Source organism: Zootermopsis nevadensis, unplaced genomic scaffold (assembly GCF_977971745.1).
Source record: "Zootermopsis nevadensis isolate Lab colony 2312 unplaced genomic scaffold, Znev_1.0 Znev_ptg000030l, whole genome shotgun sequence".
Taxonomy (NCBI): Eukaryota; Metazoa; Arthropoda; class Insecta; order Blattodea; family Termopsidae; genus Zootermopsis; species Zootermopsis nevadensis.
The window spans coordinates 20,547,082-20,563,608 of record NW_028259162.1 but is presented as its reverse complement, the minus strand read 5'-3'; the positions used below and the strand labels follow the sequence as shown (position 1 = coordinate 20,563,608).

General features: G+C 39.1%; 1 protein-coding gene across 4 annotated transcripts in view; it reads left to right on the top strand.

Moving 5' to 3' along the window:
• LOC110828964 (uncharacterized) overlaps positions 1–16,527 on the top strand; it is a 112,887-nt gene that overhangs the window by 78,892 nt on the left and 17,468 nt on the right. For 2 of the 4 annotated variants that reach the window (XM_022062198.2, XM_022062203.2), the window contains exon 2: positions 6,709–8,587. In XM_022062198.2, the coding sequence (XP_021917890.2) occupies positions 6,760–8,587 (1,828 nt within the window). In that variant the 5' untranslated portion in view covers positions 6,709–6,759. Of the gene's footprint in view, positions 1–1,319; positions 2,204–3,543; positions 3,612–6,708; positions 8,588–16,527 lie in introns of those variants that run through there. The other 2 variants (XM_022062199.2, XM_022062200.2) reach the window with 2 other exon arrangements.

Sequence of the window (16,527 nt, the reverse complement as noted above, 5' to 3'; positions counted from 1 at the left end):
AAAATGATGTCAGTTATTTTCACAATTCATTTTTCCTGAAAACCAAGCGTCATGCTTCATTCTTCTGAAAGTGACTTCCGTCATCTACAGCATCTGCCGTCGTGTAGTTAGGAATTTAAGTTGCGTTACAAAGCAAAGATAAAGAATGCAACATGGGAGGAAACTCACTCATTGAATTTTGAGAAAGGAATATACTTACAGTATTGAATAGGAAGAAATAAAAATAATGTTTCAGATTACGTTTCTCCGATGGAAATTACATTAAGGAACATTTCAGATTTTAGAACTGATACTGGATTTATTGATCCTGTATGATATTTTCGGGGAAAAAATTGATAGGCAGTGTCGGACACTGCTGCAGTTATTTTCGTGAAAACTTAAATCGTGTATAGTATATTGAAATTAAACATTTTTGTAATTCTGGGTGACTTTGCGCTCATATATCGCGACATTTTAAGAAAATCGGGAAATTTTCAAACTTTTTCAAATTCACAGCCTCGTATCTTTTTGAGTTTTTCAGATACACACTTGGAGGCCAGGATGAGTTGTAACATATACACTCCTCTTCAAAACAACACTTGGTTCACTCGGATCGGATAATTAGTCTCTGAGATATGATCCCGTTTATGGACACGTGTCGAATCCGGAAAGTCGAAAATCGTGGGTTCAATTTGCGCGTGCGCAGTTCGCGACGTCCGGCCGCCACGAATGTCGGAGCGGTACTTGCACAAACTTTCATCCTTCCTCTTTAAAACGAGACTAAGATGGCGGCGCTACGTCTATTTTGAGCCGAGTTATTGAAGTTTGAAATTACTTCGACAGAAACTGTCGCTCATTTGGGCGCGATTGCCTCCCCACACCCGGCATCGATTTTAAAGACGTTTTCACGTCAAAAGGAAATGCAAAATTATTGAACTATAAATGGAATGAAAATTTAAATCAGAATACAGTGTTATTTTATGTGCAGAATTTAATCTTTGCTACAGAGGTACAATATTAATAATGCTGTAAATACAAATTGTTTATGGCAAAATGTTGTGTTCTAGTCAAAATATCTCAAAGAGATCATGACGATAAAGAAGAACGGAACGCTCTGTATAGTTACAGGTTTTCCTTTAAACATAACACCTTCACCGGGACTCGAACCCATTTCAATTTTTCGAGTTTGTGACCTTAATTCCTTTAATGTCCTCACCGCAAAAAATTGAATTCTTCTAACGTATTTTCCGAACCACAAAAAATTTTCATCGGTACTCCAACCTAGGGCAGTTCTTTGGGGACTGTGAATGTTGTTCCCGTAATATCCTTGCCGAAACAAATAACTTTGGTCGTGGCGTCGGTCTAACACAGGTTAACTTTTCTGGGTCGTGGTCTTTGTTTCTGTGATTTCATCTTCGAAACAAACCACTCTGGTCTTGGCGCTGTTCCTGGTCTCATGGAATACGGTTGCCAAGTTTGGTGCAAGTCAGTTTATCCGTTTTCGAGCCAGAAGCGAACATACACAAAATGCCAATTTTATTTTAGATTCTCGCCCACTTTCAAATGAGAATGAACATTCTTTCGGGGTTTTTTGTCCTGTGTAGTAGTAGTAGTAGTAGTAGCAACAAGCAATACACACACACACACACACATCTTCATTTGTTTTCGATGTTCGAAGTTCTGGCTGTAGCGACAGAGGGACGAAACAACTGGGGTAATATAACCAACATTTTGTACGATACGGTTTCCGCGTCTGTGTTAATGTTTTAGCGTGAAATTCTAAATATTAAAAGTTACGTTGCATGACGTAAAATCGAACGTGATAACAGCTATTACGTTTGTGAAATCATTTTTATATTTTTGTGCAACGCTTGGCAATGCTGTGTGACGTCATCGCTCAGCATTGGCTAGGAGCGCCGCAGTCCAGAAGATGGTTCCGTACGGTACCCTTATACGGTTCAAATGAGTTAGGGTTACGTGATTGAAGTGAAATGAAAAAATAAGAAATAGATTATTTTTTTGTATTTGTGTTGATTTATTTTTGATGTATTTTAACGTATTTTCGAAATGTAAGTTATGACGTCGGAATGATTTGTGCATACGTATTCCCATACTTATGCGCTCGGTGAATACCCGAGACGTACGTTGTGTGCAGCATGGATTCGTTACGGGGAATTACCCAAGTTTTGAGAAAAATCACTAAATAAGGTGGCCACAAAAATGAGTAAGTACATTGTTTAATGTAAACTGAATGTATTTGTTTAAACTGTATTTTCGTTGTTGCGTTCTAACAGTGGTGTTCGGTAATGACAAAATTTCATCTGCCCATGTGGAATAATCATGAATGAGAAATTATATATTTTAATAAATAATGTTTCACAGACACGTTTCTTGGAGCCTCGTGGCTTAAAGTAAACCGAAAAAAGGAATACAAATTTGCCTTTGTAGGTTAATGACCTTGATACGGAGTGTTTCTTTTCATTCATGTTACTGATCCGTCTGTGATCATCAGAAGTGAACCGGAATTTAGATAATATCGTTATAATTAAAGACTTTTGGTAAAAATGAGCTTTGAATGCATGTGTTATAATACTGCAGTTACCATTTCAATATTTGAAGTGTAGTACTTTGACGGATTATAACCTAGTCTTGTGCCGTTAGAAAGGGTAATCCTATATGAGTGAAACTATTGTATGTAAATCGAAGTGTTACCAGATCAATGCTACCATTTTGGTCTCACAATGAAATAAGCGAAACATTTGATTATTTGAATGTAATATAAATTGTGTAATGGAAGCAAATATAAATAAAATGTTCCTCTTTCTTTTCCAGTGGTGTCAGGTGTGACTTCTTCACTTCTCTTTGGATTTAAAACATTGACTGCATTCACTCACATTGCTTTGTATTATTAGTATTGAAGCATGCTGTTTAAAAATATTTTTTTTTTAAAAAATGTTGAATTACTAAAGGCAATGCATATTCAAATCTTGGCAATGGCAATACTGATTTTATTAACGTTGGGTTGCTAAAGGTGATGGGGATTCAGAGCTTGGCAGTTGTACTGCTTTTTCTCCAAATAATAATGGAATAGAATAGAATTTATTTACATTCTGTAGATCATTTATTGGCCCAAGTCAAGGATGTAGAACATGTCATAGCACAAGTACAATACTCGGTCCTAATCCAAATATAAGTTGCATAGTTATGACAGTCAGTGTTATTATTACCACAAAAATAATTTCATTGAAAAGTATAACCACTGTTGCTTTCATTTATGTACAATAGCTGAGAATTTGTCATTGAGGTACATTATTCTGGCTTTATATCATGATTCAGACTTCTAATAGTGGGGGGGAAGATTATTGAAGAACACTCCTTTTTTTATATATTTACTGAGTTCAGTGTTTGTGTCTTGTACTTATATTGTGGGTATCTGAGTTTTTCTGTCATCCACTGCAAATGATTGTAATGAGAGCAAGAATTTGCTGGCTTGTGGAAGAATATTAAATTTCTTAATTCCCTGTGTTTATTGCCTGCTATTCTCTAATGATTTTATTTTTTTAGTGTAAAGTACCTTCTGTTGTCTGTTGAGTTTCCTAGAAAATAATTCCATGTGACTGGATCGAGTGGAAGTAAGTAATTTTGAAAGTTTCTGTTTTTTATGAGTGATGTGAAAGTCATTCTGACCTTTGTATTGAATAATTTCTCCAGTTTTAAGTTGCTGTCAATTTGTAGGCCAAGAAATTCAGTTGTTTGTGCGTCTTCGATTGTTTTATCCTTGTACACTTTCTACTTGATTAACACAATTTTTGTTGGTAGTAAAAAAAATTCATGAAATTTGTTTTGTTAGAATTGAAAGTAATTTTTTTCAAATCCATTTGTCTGGTGGTGAAATTGGGTGTATCTTGGTGATACAGATCTGTAGAAAGTTAAGGACAGTTGATGATTTTAAATACTTGTTGAAACGAATGCAACTTCGCAGGTGGAGTGTCGCTGTGGTGATTCAAGACCTTGTGTATAATTCACTGTGCATATAAATTTCAGAAAGTTACATTTGTGTGTGTATATATATATATACATACATACATACATACATACATACATACATCCGACGGTGGCTAATTGCAACATAAAACAGAGGAACTTCTCACATAATTTTACTGTGTGGTGACTATGTATTCCTGCTTTTGAATTTGGTTTTACAGTTTCTGTAAAGTAATTTAACATTTCTGATGGGCCCATTCCTTCTTAGTTCTCTTCCTGCCATTCTGTATAATTCCTCTAATTTCCAGCATTTTGACTTCAGCCCTGAAGATGGAGACGGTATGTTTCTCTGAAACGTCGGCATCTGCCGAACAATCCACATCGTGTCAGAACTCAAAAGAGCATCATATCTGATCTCCTTCAGCTGTCGCTTGTTTTATGTTTTATTTATGCTAAATATATTGAACCTTAGATATGAAGCTATTAATATTTCAGATTGAAGAAAGCGCTTCATTAGTTATGTTTTGGCATGAAGGGGAATCATGTATCTTGCTTGTCTAGTGAAACACTACAATTCATGTTTCAGGAAGTAAATTTTCCTCCTTCCATTTGTGGTTTTTGTCAGTTCAGAATGGAATCACAGAGGAATCATAAATGGATGTTTCTCTGAATATATTTCAGAATTGGCCGCCCTGGACTGAGGTTGTTAACTTCGACCAGATCGCTTGACCCCTCGCAAGGTTTGGGCAGTCTTGGCTGATATTCCGTGTCCCCCCCCCCCCACTTCCTCCAGATTTCCTGTATGTCGCATCTTCACAATCTATTCCTGGAAGATTTATTTTGATATTAGTCTTGCATCTTTTCCTAATTATTTTTTATTATAGACCACTTACATCTATTGATCGTACGGTCTGGGACATGGGCCTTGTTCACTTGGACACTGCGACTGTGGATTTGAATCCCACTCGAGGCGTTTGTCCGTTCTGTGACGTGCTGTCATGTACAGGCAGGGGCTTTGTGATGGGCCGAGCCCTACCAGCGTCTAAATAGATTAAGAACCCATCGTCGTGTGGGGAGGCCAAGGTCATTTTAGGACTGCAGAGCTACAGATAACAACAACAACTACTACTTACAATGCCTGAGATTTTCAAATGATTTCTTCCGTTGTAAAATTTTGAACCATTCTTAGTATTTACGCTGTTTGTGCTACTTATGCTGTCCATATCATCCTTCATTTAATCACCCAAACAGTATTAGAAAAAGAGTATGAGAAACTCTTTGTTATTTTTTAATTTGTTCTCCTACTTTCTCTGTCTTGGACTTATACTATCTTCAGAAGTTTTTTTTTTTAAATGCACTTCTCGGCCTGTGTACTTCCCCCCAAATGAATGTCTTCTGCCTAAAGACTTGGAGGTTGAAGAAATATGCATGTACTTTCTTTGTGAATCTCAGAGCCATTGAAGAAGCTTGCATACACTTATTTGCAAATATCTGATCGAGGCTCCTCATCTGTTGTGCCACTCTACCTCACCCCTCTCTGCACCTGTTGTAGTCCAATGATATTAATTGTTTTCTGCGTTCATATTTTTACAATGCCTGTAGTTCTGGTCTTGTTTCATTTTCATTCTGCCGTTCTGTATTCGGTAATTCCATAATGCCAGATCACCGTGGTGTTTCCGAGTGGTACTTTATTATTTCCAAATCTGTGGCAGCAGGTGAATTATTAAGCAGTAACTAACCTGCCATCGCAATTTCAAAGTTATTTGTGTATGGAAATTTGAAGTAACCTGTGTGAGGTTTTGAAATTTTTGTGGTGGTGAGAATGTGGATTATAATCTTCGGGTATTGTTGCCAAGTAGTATTTTGAAGGAACATATTGTCTCCATTTTGAGGGTAGAAGATTGTGACACATTCCACTGATCCACCTATAAAACAATATAGCATTACAACCCAGTAGACCGCAGTCTGAGTCTGTAATTAAGATGTATTTTGTATTTATTTAGGATTAAATGTTGATGAGTCGCACAACGTATAATTTCGGCATAGTTTTATCATAGAACCTTGTTTTTGTGTGTGTGTGTGTGTGGGGGGGGGAGGTTATTTAATGATTTCAGCACCTGAAGACTATACAGGTTTAAATTTAGGATGATTAATGAACTGTAAAGAATATGGAAGCATTTATGGGCAAATTTATGGCACTGCATAGCATTTGCCAGGATGGACTCTGGAAAAGCACGAAAAATGTCTGTTAGGATAGCCAGTGTCTGGGCCAAGAATCGAACCTGATGCCTCCCATGTTGCATTTTTAATTTAAGGATTTGTTTTCCTGAGACTTTGAATGAGTGTGGGAGAGTATTTTGAGTCTGTCGCATTTTCAAATAGATTGACCATGTCTATTGCCGCCGTTCTTGTTCATGAGACATGCCGCATCGCAAGGATCATTCAAGATTTATATTTAATATATATATCATAAAGGAAGGTGGCCATTTTGTAAATGTGTATATTTCAATGCTACTGAAGTATTGATAGAGTAAATTTAGTAAAAGGTAACAAGAAATAAGTTATTGCATTTACACAACAACACACTGTAGTCCAGAAATTCCTTATGGCGGTGTTGTACATCACATTACGCTGTTCTGACTCCAGCGTACCGCTTATTAGTATGCTAATTTTTTATCTTAATGATGCACAGGATTAGATTGATTCTGCATTGTGCTATAAGATACTTTTTTCTGTTTGTTACAGGTGTATTATTATTATTATGGTGATGTTGGCTGCATTGCATTTTGAGGAGCCATGCAGCATGTAAAGTGTGCTGCCGAAGAAGAAGAAGAAGAAGTTGCGCTGCATGGAAGACCTATACTCCGACAATACCGTAATAAACGAACACGAAACGAGCATTGTGAAATATACACTCCTGCTTCACACACAGACAAGAAAGAAGCTCAGTCCTCAATATTTCATGTGTTGCCTGCTCATTTTAAAGATTCATGTTCAGTACTACCACTTGAACCCATACAATTGAAATCCTCACCGGACTCAGAACCATCAACTTCTGAGCCACAAGTGATTGTGCGCAAATTTACACTCCCACCATTCAGAAGTGCGTATGCTTTGCCAGAGCTATTAACTTCTGAGCCACAAGTGATTGTGCGCAAATTCACACTCCCATCGTTGAGTGGTGCGTATGCTTTGCCCAAGAGATCAAAGAAGGACGTTAATTTTGGGAAGCCAAAACAGCGTTGGAAACAGTTATGTAACTTGCAGCACGAGATGACGACTACGTTGCCGGTGAGAAGCGTAGTGAAGATGATGGGCCCTTCCACGCCTCTAACTCAAGAATATTGTCCTGGTACACTGCAAAGTTGTGCTGCTGGTAAGCTGGATGTAGTGAATAGCTCTCTACAGAAATGGCTGACTGTTAAGGAGGTTAATTTGGATTCTTCTAACCCTAGCAAAGATGAGGGTTCCGTATCTTCCGCATCGTCTGTCAAAATGAAAACTGTTACACCACCAAAAGGTGCGTTAGGTTCAAAAATTGAAGTCGGCGTGGAAGAAAGATTAGGAACGGCAGAAGATGTACCAGAAGTAGCTGCTGTGACAGAAGTTTCAAGTACAGGAGGCACTGTTACAGTAGGGGCAATCGATGCTGTTCACAGTAACGTGGGGATTGTCGGGGGGAAGTTTTTGATATTCCAGCCGTTGTCTCAGACGAAACCCGTCGTCCAGCAGGAAGGCAGCAATTCAAAAGCGAATACCATAGTTTTGAAGAGTCCTCAGGATGTAATTAAAGATGCCAAGAATGCAAAAAATGTAATAAAACCATTTGTGGGGCAGGCGGAAGTGATGAGCGATTCGTTGAAAACTGTGCTTGTGCAGGGAAGTGTGAAACCGAGCTTCGAACTTAGCAGAAAGCAGCGTGGTATCGTGCAGGAGAATTTGAAACCTAACTCCGAGCCGACCACGAGAGAGCAGAATGTTGTGTGGGGAAGTCTGAAGCACAAGTCTTCATCTAATATAAAGGAGCGTAATGTTGTTCGAGGAAACTCAAAACATCGCTCTGAAGTTCCTAAGAATGGGGAGAATGAAAACTTGAAGATTGACGCTGAACCAGCACTTAAGGAGGAGAACGCTACTCATGATCACGATATTTCACGTGGAAATCTGAAGACTATTTCCGAATGTGCTAGTAAAGAACAGAACATTGTCGCAGTTCATCCAATACCGCAGGAGACCAACAATTTGGGTGTGGCACGAGAGTCCTTACAAGATGCCCTTACTTTCTCACTGCAGACGACAGGAATCGTTGCTCCGCAGCAGACGTCTGCACAGAATAAGAACAGCGAATGTGTCGAACCTCCTGATAAACCGGCAGAAGATGAAAGTGTGGAATTGAAACAGCTGAAGCAACTCCAGCATGAGATTTTGATGATGAAGAGGAGACAGAACATCGCTATGCAGGTGGATCGCAAAGTGCTACGTGCCAAGGACGTCAAATTGGTTCAAGAATTTCACCTTCCTGCGCGGAGGGTACTCTTGTCTGAGACGGGTACGCAGACCAACCTGTTCTGTCTCGTCGAGCCCGGACGTATGGTCGAAATGATGATCAGTGCTGACAAGACTGGTGAGTACTGTTTGTGAGATTTTACTTCTTATTCCGTGTTTGACGTGTTGTATCGAGTAGTCTCTTGCATCAAATGTATTTCTTAACGCGTTCATTGACGCGGACATGACTGTGTTGTGACATAAGGAGAGATGCAAATGTCTTTAGAGATTAATTTGAGTTTTAAAGAGAAAAAATGCAATGTTATTGTCCGCACAGGAAGAAGTTCTGCATTTATATTCAGGTTTTGACACTTACCTGAATATTGACTAATGTAGAGCTATGTAACTTGAAGATTTTGCAGCCCGAGAGTTGACGTAATGCAATTTCTGAAGCCATCAATTTCATGATTCTTTCAGAGGGGCCCGACTGGGTGAGAACCTCCCCCTTACACCACAAATTGATGGTAATCTACTTTTTTAAAATGCTGTGTTTGGAAAAGTACCTAGACAACGGAATAATAGTCTCGTTTACAAAAATTAATGATTATTACAGAAGTATACAAAAGAATTGTTTCAATTGAACCATGCCTGCTCTCGGTAGAGCGTTCAATGATGCTTTAGGTGGTGCCATCTGGCGAATATGGAAGGCAGCATTAATGGCCATATTTAAGGCATTATCCTAGCTTCTGTCAAGAGGGGCTGAGGAAAATCAAGAAATGGTCAGTCAGCATAGTGTGTGACTGTACGCTGATATTTGAACTATATATTTCCTGAATATAAAGAAGTGGCGACGACTTGTCTGCAATCTTAGGTGTTTTTGATGTTTTCTCCCCCTCCCCCCCCCAAGTTTAATAAAACAAGTATTTTGTCTTAGTAATGTTTTTTTAGATAGCCTTGTGAAGTGTTACGTCTATTTTTACATCACTGATCTTCAGGAGTAGAGAAATTTTTATGGATACTCATATGATATCAGTGAAAGTTATAAAACTTTAGTTCATATTCACAAAATGTAATATTTTTAAGTCGCCCGTGCCCAGATATGTGTACATGTAAGCCTAATTCGCCATTTAAGTAGAAACATCTCAGCTCTCATGCTTTTATATCTTTTGTTAATCCAGATTTTTTTTTTTTTTTCCTTTTCTAGTCTTTTGATGTTTATTTTGTGGTCTCGTGAGTTTAATTCTGGATTCACTCCCCAGTTTCATTTCCAGACGAAGAGTTTGGAAATCCAACAGACGTAATAGTAATGTTAGTTTACCTCTGAAATATACCAACATTAATTCAGTCCTACTGATAAATCATACAGTTTATTTAAAATCTGAGATCTTAGGCTCCCACGGTGTTGAGTATTAAGATGATAGCCTTGTGGGATATTGCATCTTGTGGTCTCCTAGAAATTTACCGTGTTTCAAAGCTTCATACAGCCTCCATCGTCAGGGTAGTGATTGGTGGTGAAGATGATGAAGGCAGTATGTACTTGAAACACGTCCGTTAACTTTTATGAGACTACCCAATTCGGTACAAAAAAAAATATGTGTTTACAACGTAATAATATTACAGCTGTGATCTGGTAATTCGTACTGATAATGAGTGTTATGCGCGTATTGGCTAGACACTGAAATAGTGGGCAAGGTTTCGTCAGGCTTTTTATCACCGCCTGCCAATTTCAAAATGGTGCCCATTTTGTCGTAAATTAGAACTCCTTTACCTGTTCTCATCAGCTGTTACTCGTGTTTGGATTATGATGAATAATTTATGGTCATTCTGTACTTGGCTGTGGCAACACCGCCACGAGCCCTTTGGGAAGCGGTCCTCGACCTCTTGAGTCTCCCCTCGCCTTATTTCAAGCTGTTATAACTGGCCCTGAGCTACTCCGCCCGCCTTGACGTCTTCCTGTTCGTGTGGATTTCAGTAATTTCAGATGCTAAAGACGTAGGTGACATGGTTGTTCGTGTTAATTTACTTAAGAACAAAATATTTCTCTATTTCCTGTTTTCCCCTGCTCTGTCCATCGTGGAGTTTGAAAATATATTTCTCGACGACAAATGTTTTGGTTTCAAAATTACAAATCTGAAAGCTGAATGCTTAATTCTGTCTTGTGTGAAGTTACACTGTGTGATGTTTGGGAAATATCGGGTTTCTTGCACAATTATAAAATCTGTCGAAAATGTGTGAAATAGGGATCCCGCGTAGAAGAATTAGTCCTTAGGTTCAACAAATGTATGTAAAATGTGTGGATTTAAAAAATATTATGATATGAAAAATTGCAGAAAGTCTTCATATTCCGGAGAACCGGATTCAATTTTTTTTGATTTTCCTTCGACAAATACCAGGATATAATTGGCACATCATTACATAAGCCACGGAATAAAATTAACTCAGCTTCTCGTAGGACATATAAAACCTTTCGTATTGCAGATCTTGTTTTAATATAGAATGAAAGCAAATGATCTTACGGTTTATTTGTAGCACATAACCTCAACGTTTTGCACCGTTGCCATGTTTGTAATGGCTGACTTGCAAATACTATTTCTTGTATTTGCAAACTTGTCCTTGGGCAATCCCAACCCCTCATTTCACATGCCTATTACAGGTAGCTCGTTTGGTTATCGCTGTCAAACTGCAAACTAAATGATAAAAAAAAAGTTCTCGGACTGACGTCATAAGGTTTTACAGGTCTTGTAAGTCTGCTTTCTTTCCGGCTAAAGAATAAGGGAAATTTCTTGCGGTTGAGAAATCCTTGTCAGCATTGAAGCTATTCACATTTGGTGTTTTGAAAGACGAGCCCCACAAACGTCGAAACACACATTTGTAGAATCGTTCGCCGTCTTTGCAGTGTACAGTACAATGTTAGGTTATGTTACATTGGGTTTACGTCTAGAGTAGCAGCCCAGACTGGTAACGTAGTCTCGATTGTCCGACATGCAGTGCGAATTCCCATTTCTCACCCCGAGGACAAGAGACTGCCCTGGCTCTGTCTATGACTTACTCAGGTATCTCACGGCCCCCATCAACGTTAGGCACGTACAGTGTTGCCCATTTTCTAACCACGTTGTGGCGTAGATTGGGTTTTCCCCATTCATCGAGGTCAGGACCAAAAGACATTTCCTGCACTATTCAGCTGTGTTAATTCAATATTTGCTGGTATATAATATAGTGCTTGAATTTGGAAGTGTCTATTTGTGCTGTAAATCGTAAATACTGCTTCTGATATACAGGGTGACCCAAAAAGAATATGGCGGTGCTGACGTAATGATTTAGTTTATTAAAATAGTTTTATTTCATTCATTGAATATGTATATACTTTTTTTTTGGGGGGGGGGGGTTTCAATATTATGCAAACGAGATGCAAGATTGGAATGGAAATACATTTCTGGGTGTCAAGTTTTAACGGAGAACAGTCACGTGACATGATTGTCTGAGGAAAAGTCCGTTCACAGAGAAGGCTATACAAATTTCCAACATTATAAGAGACAGTCGGATGTAATTTTAGGGATATTTGGTCCTGTGGAAGTTTTTGAGATGGCAGCATGTGTACAAAGCCACGTGTTGAGAAGTGGCTTGTCTTCACGTGACTATCGCAAATTTCGTAAACATAACAGGAACGGGTGTACCAGTAGGCATTTGCGAACTCCTCTTCGCTTTAATGAAAGTATTTGTGAGTGTTGTGGTTACGTTTGTCATCGATTTATTGTGGGATTTAACGACCGAAGGAATTTTGTAAATTAAGTCTCCCAGACTGGTTTATCCGCCGTGTGCCAGTGAGGGGAATCTGCATCCAACAGTTCTTTCTTCGCGTAACGAAACTGACTCCACCCCCGGATACCCCTTGGAGAAACGTGCAGCTCTACGGAGTTTCACGATTTTATGTATGTTCAATGAAGGCTCTACACCAAACTTTAGTTAGAACTTTCTCCCTTGATTTCCCACACAGCACATGTTAACGTTCTAGTCGGACTGAGAATGCAGTTAATTTAATTATATGGGTGCGAAACATGGTCTCTCACTCAGAGGTAGAAACATAGATTGAAGGTGTTTGAGAATTTGGTGTTGAGGAGGATATTTGGGCCTAGGAGAGAAGACGATGGGGAGTGGAGAAAACTGCATAATGACGATCTTAAAAATCTGTTTCCTCCCCCAGTATCGTCAGGGTGATTAAGTCGAGAAGAATGAGATGGGCTGGGCATGTAGCGCGCATGGATGGGACAAGAGGTGTGCACCGGGTATTAGTCTGGACGCCTGAAGGGAAGAGACCGCTGGGGAGACGTAGACGTAGATGGGAGGATAATCGCAGGCGGGATCTATGGGAGATAGGAGTTGAAGGAGACTGGATTTTGTTGGCCCAGGACAGGGTCCGGTGGAGGGCTTTGGTTAATTCGGTGATGAACCTTCGGGTTCCGTAAGCCATCTAGTTAGTTAGATTGTTCCGTGTTCAACGACACCAACAAATCGACCGAGCTGTTCTGTGTTCAGAATTTAAATAAATGACTGAAATTTGGTGTGGCATGTAACTTATATTTCATTCTGCATGCAAATGAGTAGGCCTGTGTTAATTTGGCTGTGTTCTTCCATATTTCGTTTTGTAGTGCATTTCTTTATTCTGTTTTTGTGCTGAATCTTTCGGGTCCGATCCTGCTTTTTATTTAAGGTATAACAAATTCTAATGCAGGATCGGGTACATTATACTAAGCTTTAAGCTCTGTTTCCAAGAGTGTGCTGATGCATAATTTCTATCTTACGAAAGCCTCTTGATGATGATGATGATGATAACTATATAATACATGTAGCGCGTATTAAAAACAAAATGTATTTCGGAAATAGCTGCTGCATTCTGTACCTTAGAGGGAAGGTTTGTCTCGGGTATATGGAAGTAAATATCCTGTAAAGTGGTAAATAGATGGAATAATAATAATATTAATTGATTTTTAAAAAAAAACCTTTTCTGCATACCCAGGGACTTCCCCTATGTTTTTCGTGTACGTTTAACTGCGATCGTGTTCTGTTTTACAGTTATAGTGCATTGCTTGCGTTCATGCAAAGAGTTGCCAACCTTTGGATGCTATATAGCCTTAAGCTTACACTGAGCATTCAGTCTTGGCTCATTTAACCTTCATACCATCACAAGTCGCCATTTGGATAAGAAACGCAAATACTAATGTTTGTCATACTTTATGCAAATTCTGTAAGCGTTAATTTCCCTCCTTGACGTTGTCTACTAAGTAAATAAACAAGTTTTCCGTTGTGTGCTGTGTAACAAATATACGCGCGTTCGCTAAGTGTACGAGGTGCGATCGAAAGGTTTCCAGACTGCGCGTATAAAAACCCGTACACTTATCTCAGGTATTAAATTTATCCATCACCCTCGAAGTAGTTCCCCTGGGAGTGAACACAACGATCCCAGCGCCGCTGCCAAGCCTGGAAGCATCCCTGGAAATCTTTCTTTGTCAGCCTGTCAAGCACCATCTGCGATTCTGCCTGAATCTCTTCTAAAGTCTCAAATCTCCTTCCCTTTAGCTGAATTTTCATCTTTGGGAAGAGGAAGAAGTCACACGGAGCTTATAAAGGAAGTTGGGGTCGGTTCTTGCAAGATCTTTGAGCTCCTGACAAACGAGAAGTCGATTCTGCTTCTGGTCCTCAGACAGGATGCGTCGCATGTGGAGTTCTTCCTTTAGAATCAAGTGACAGCCTATCCCAACAATGTCGCACAAGTCGTTGATGGTACGACGTCGATCTTCGTGAATGGCCTGCCGAATCTTCGTAACATTTTCGGGCGTTGTGCTCGAAGATGGTCGTCCAGAACGCTCGTCATCATCGACAGAGTTTCGGCCATTTGTAAAACGTGAATGCCACACAAAAGTTTGTGCACGACCCATTGCGGACTCCCCAAATGCGTGCTTTGGCATTTCATAGGTTTCTGTAGCCGTTTTGGCGAGTCTTTGGCAAAATTTGATGCACACGCCATTCCGAAATCGCAGGAGGGTCGGTGTAATGCACTACCAAAACGCCCGTAACTAAGAAACAAATGCTAATTCGATGATGCCGGCTGGCACACTGATTCACTATGAATGTAGGCCGCACCCCCTAGCGGCAGAAGTTCGTACTACATCCGGTTCGCCCTCTATTGACACAGTCTTGAAACTTTCCGATCGCACCTCGTATGTAATTCGGTTCTTCACTGCCATTCAGTTGAAAAGGCAAATGAACTGACCTTCTTAGTGAGTACGCCTTTTATCAGAAAAGAAATTAGTTTTTCAGCGTTTCGATGTCATGTTATGGCTTAGTCTTTAACAGTTACATCGTGAACAGATTAAGATGGACTGTAGGAAAAATATGTTTAACCTTAAAGGACAATATTAATCCAAGTAGTACCTCAAAAAGTAATTTTTTCTCGAACCTACAAGAAAAGTATTGTAAATATTAGTGTATTAATTGTGTTGAGGAAAATTTTGTTCTTCGTTATGAGAACCAAATTAAACCTGGATCAAGTCCACACTGTGAGAGACATTCAGAGTTATGGTATACATGGTTACCACGGACCGAAGGGTTGATTGGGGCTACTGGAAGGAAGAAAAGAAACGAATAATACCATTACTGAAAATACTAGCAACGAACATTTGTAACTTACGATTTTGTTCATAAAGACTTGTCTAGTGACGTAAGCTGTACCTTAGATATCTCTGAAACTTGGATGGTGGAGGGGAAGGTTCAACAGGTTTGTTACGACACTCCATTGTGTACAAATGACTTAACTTACTTTAGTGTCTCAACTGTATTCATCTCAGCTTGCAAGGAATTCTCAACATTTTTATGGAAACTGAAGTCCACCGATCTCTGCCCTCAGCCATAAGAGTACAATTCACATTCTTTAACCCCATTTCCCTAAGATCCACTGTAATATTATTCCCCCATTTTCGCCCGTCTTTCAAATGGTCTCATCTCTTTACACTTCTCAACCGAAATTGTATACGCATTTGTCATCTCCTCTGTAGAAGTTCTGGTGAGACAAAGGACAATATTCCGCACAAAGACTAAAGGACGGTGGACTGTAGGAACTGACACGCCGAGGAACGAGGAATTTGTGCTAAGCCGATTAAATGAGTAGGCGTCCACCTTCGCAGGTGAAGTGGATGGACTTCGTTAAATCTTTTGTTCAACTGCTGAGTTGTTCGAGGAAGTTTTATTGGAATTTGTAGTCAGTTTTGATTATTTCTGATAGACCATTGTAACGCTAAAATGGCTGTCTTCTGGGTTATAGCGCCGTTTATTATATTTTAAATCTGTATTTGTTACTTTCATTTACGGTTTAGCGTAGTTATAGACTAATTTATTTGAATGTTGACATGTATACAAATCTTTAATATCAATGGCCATAAATTTACGATGTTTCAGTTCAAAAATGTTTAAGCTTGTTGGCAGATGTTATAATTGTTTGCGTTGAATTTATTTTAAGTTATTTAATAGTTCAAGAACAAATTTTGCTTGTTTATAAGATAGGGTATCAATTTTATTGACAACCGATACAGTCCGTAGAAAATAATAATTACGCAATTAATAGCAATAGTATAGTCTGTTACAGGAAGTATGTAGACGATATGTTTATTGTTTTTAACAACGAAAATTGTTATTTAGACGAATTTGTTTCTGATATTTGCATCCGGACCTCAGATTGAACGCGACATTGGAGAGAGACGACCAAAAGTTTAGAAAGAGAACAACAGAATTTCCTTTTAGATTATTAGATAACGTAAGTGTGCAGTCATAAATATTAATACTGTGCACCATCCTGCTGTATCATATTGGAGAGGTAAATGCTTTATAACAAATTATTCTCGGGCTGCTCAGGACCGTGAGGACGAGGACGAAGATGTTCTCGAAACGGATTTTTCTCCGTTTAGGCATTTCACACGGCTGGTAGCCCGAGAAGAATTCATTATACTTTGTCGCCGTGAAATCTTCTGATCATACAGAGCTAATACCGTTTTAGATAAAGGAAGAGATAGTTGGCTAAGATGCTAATCC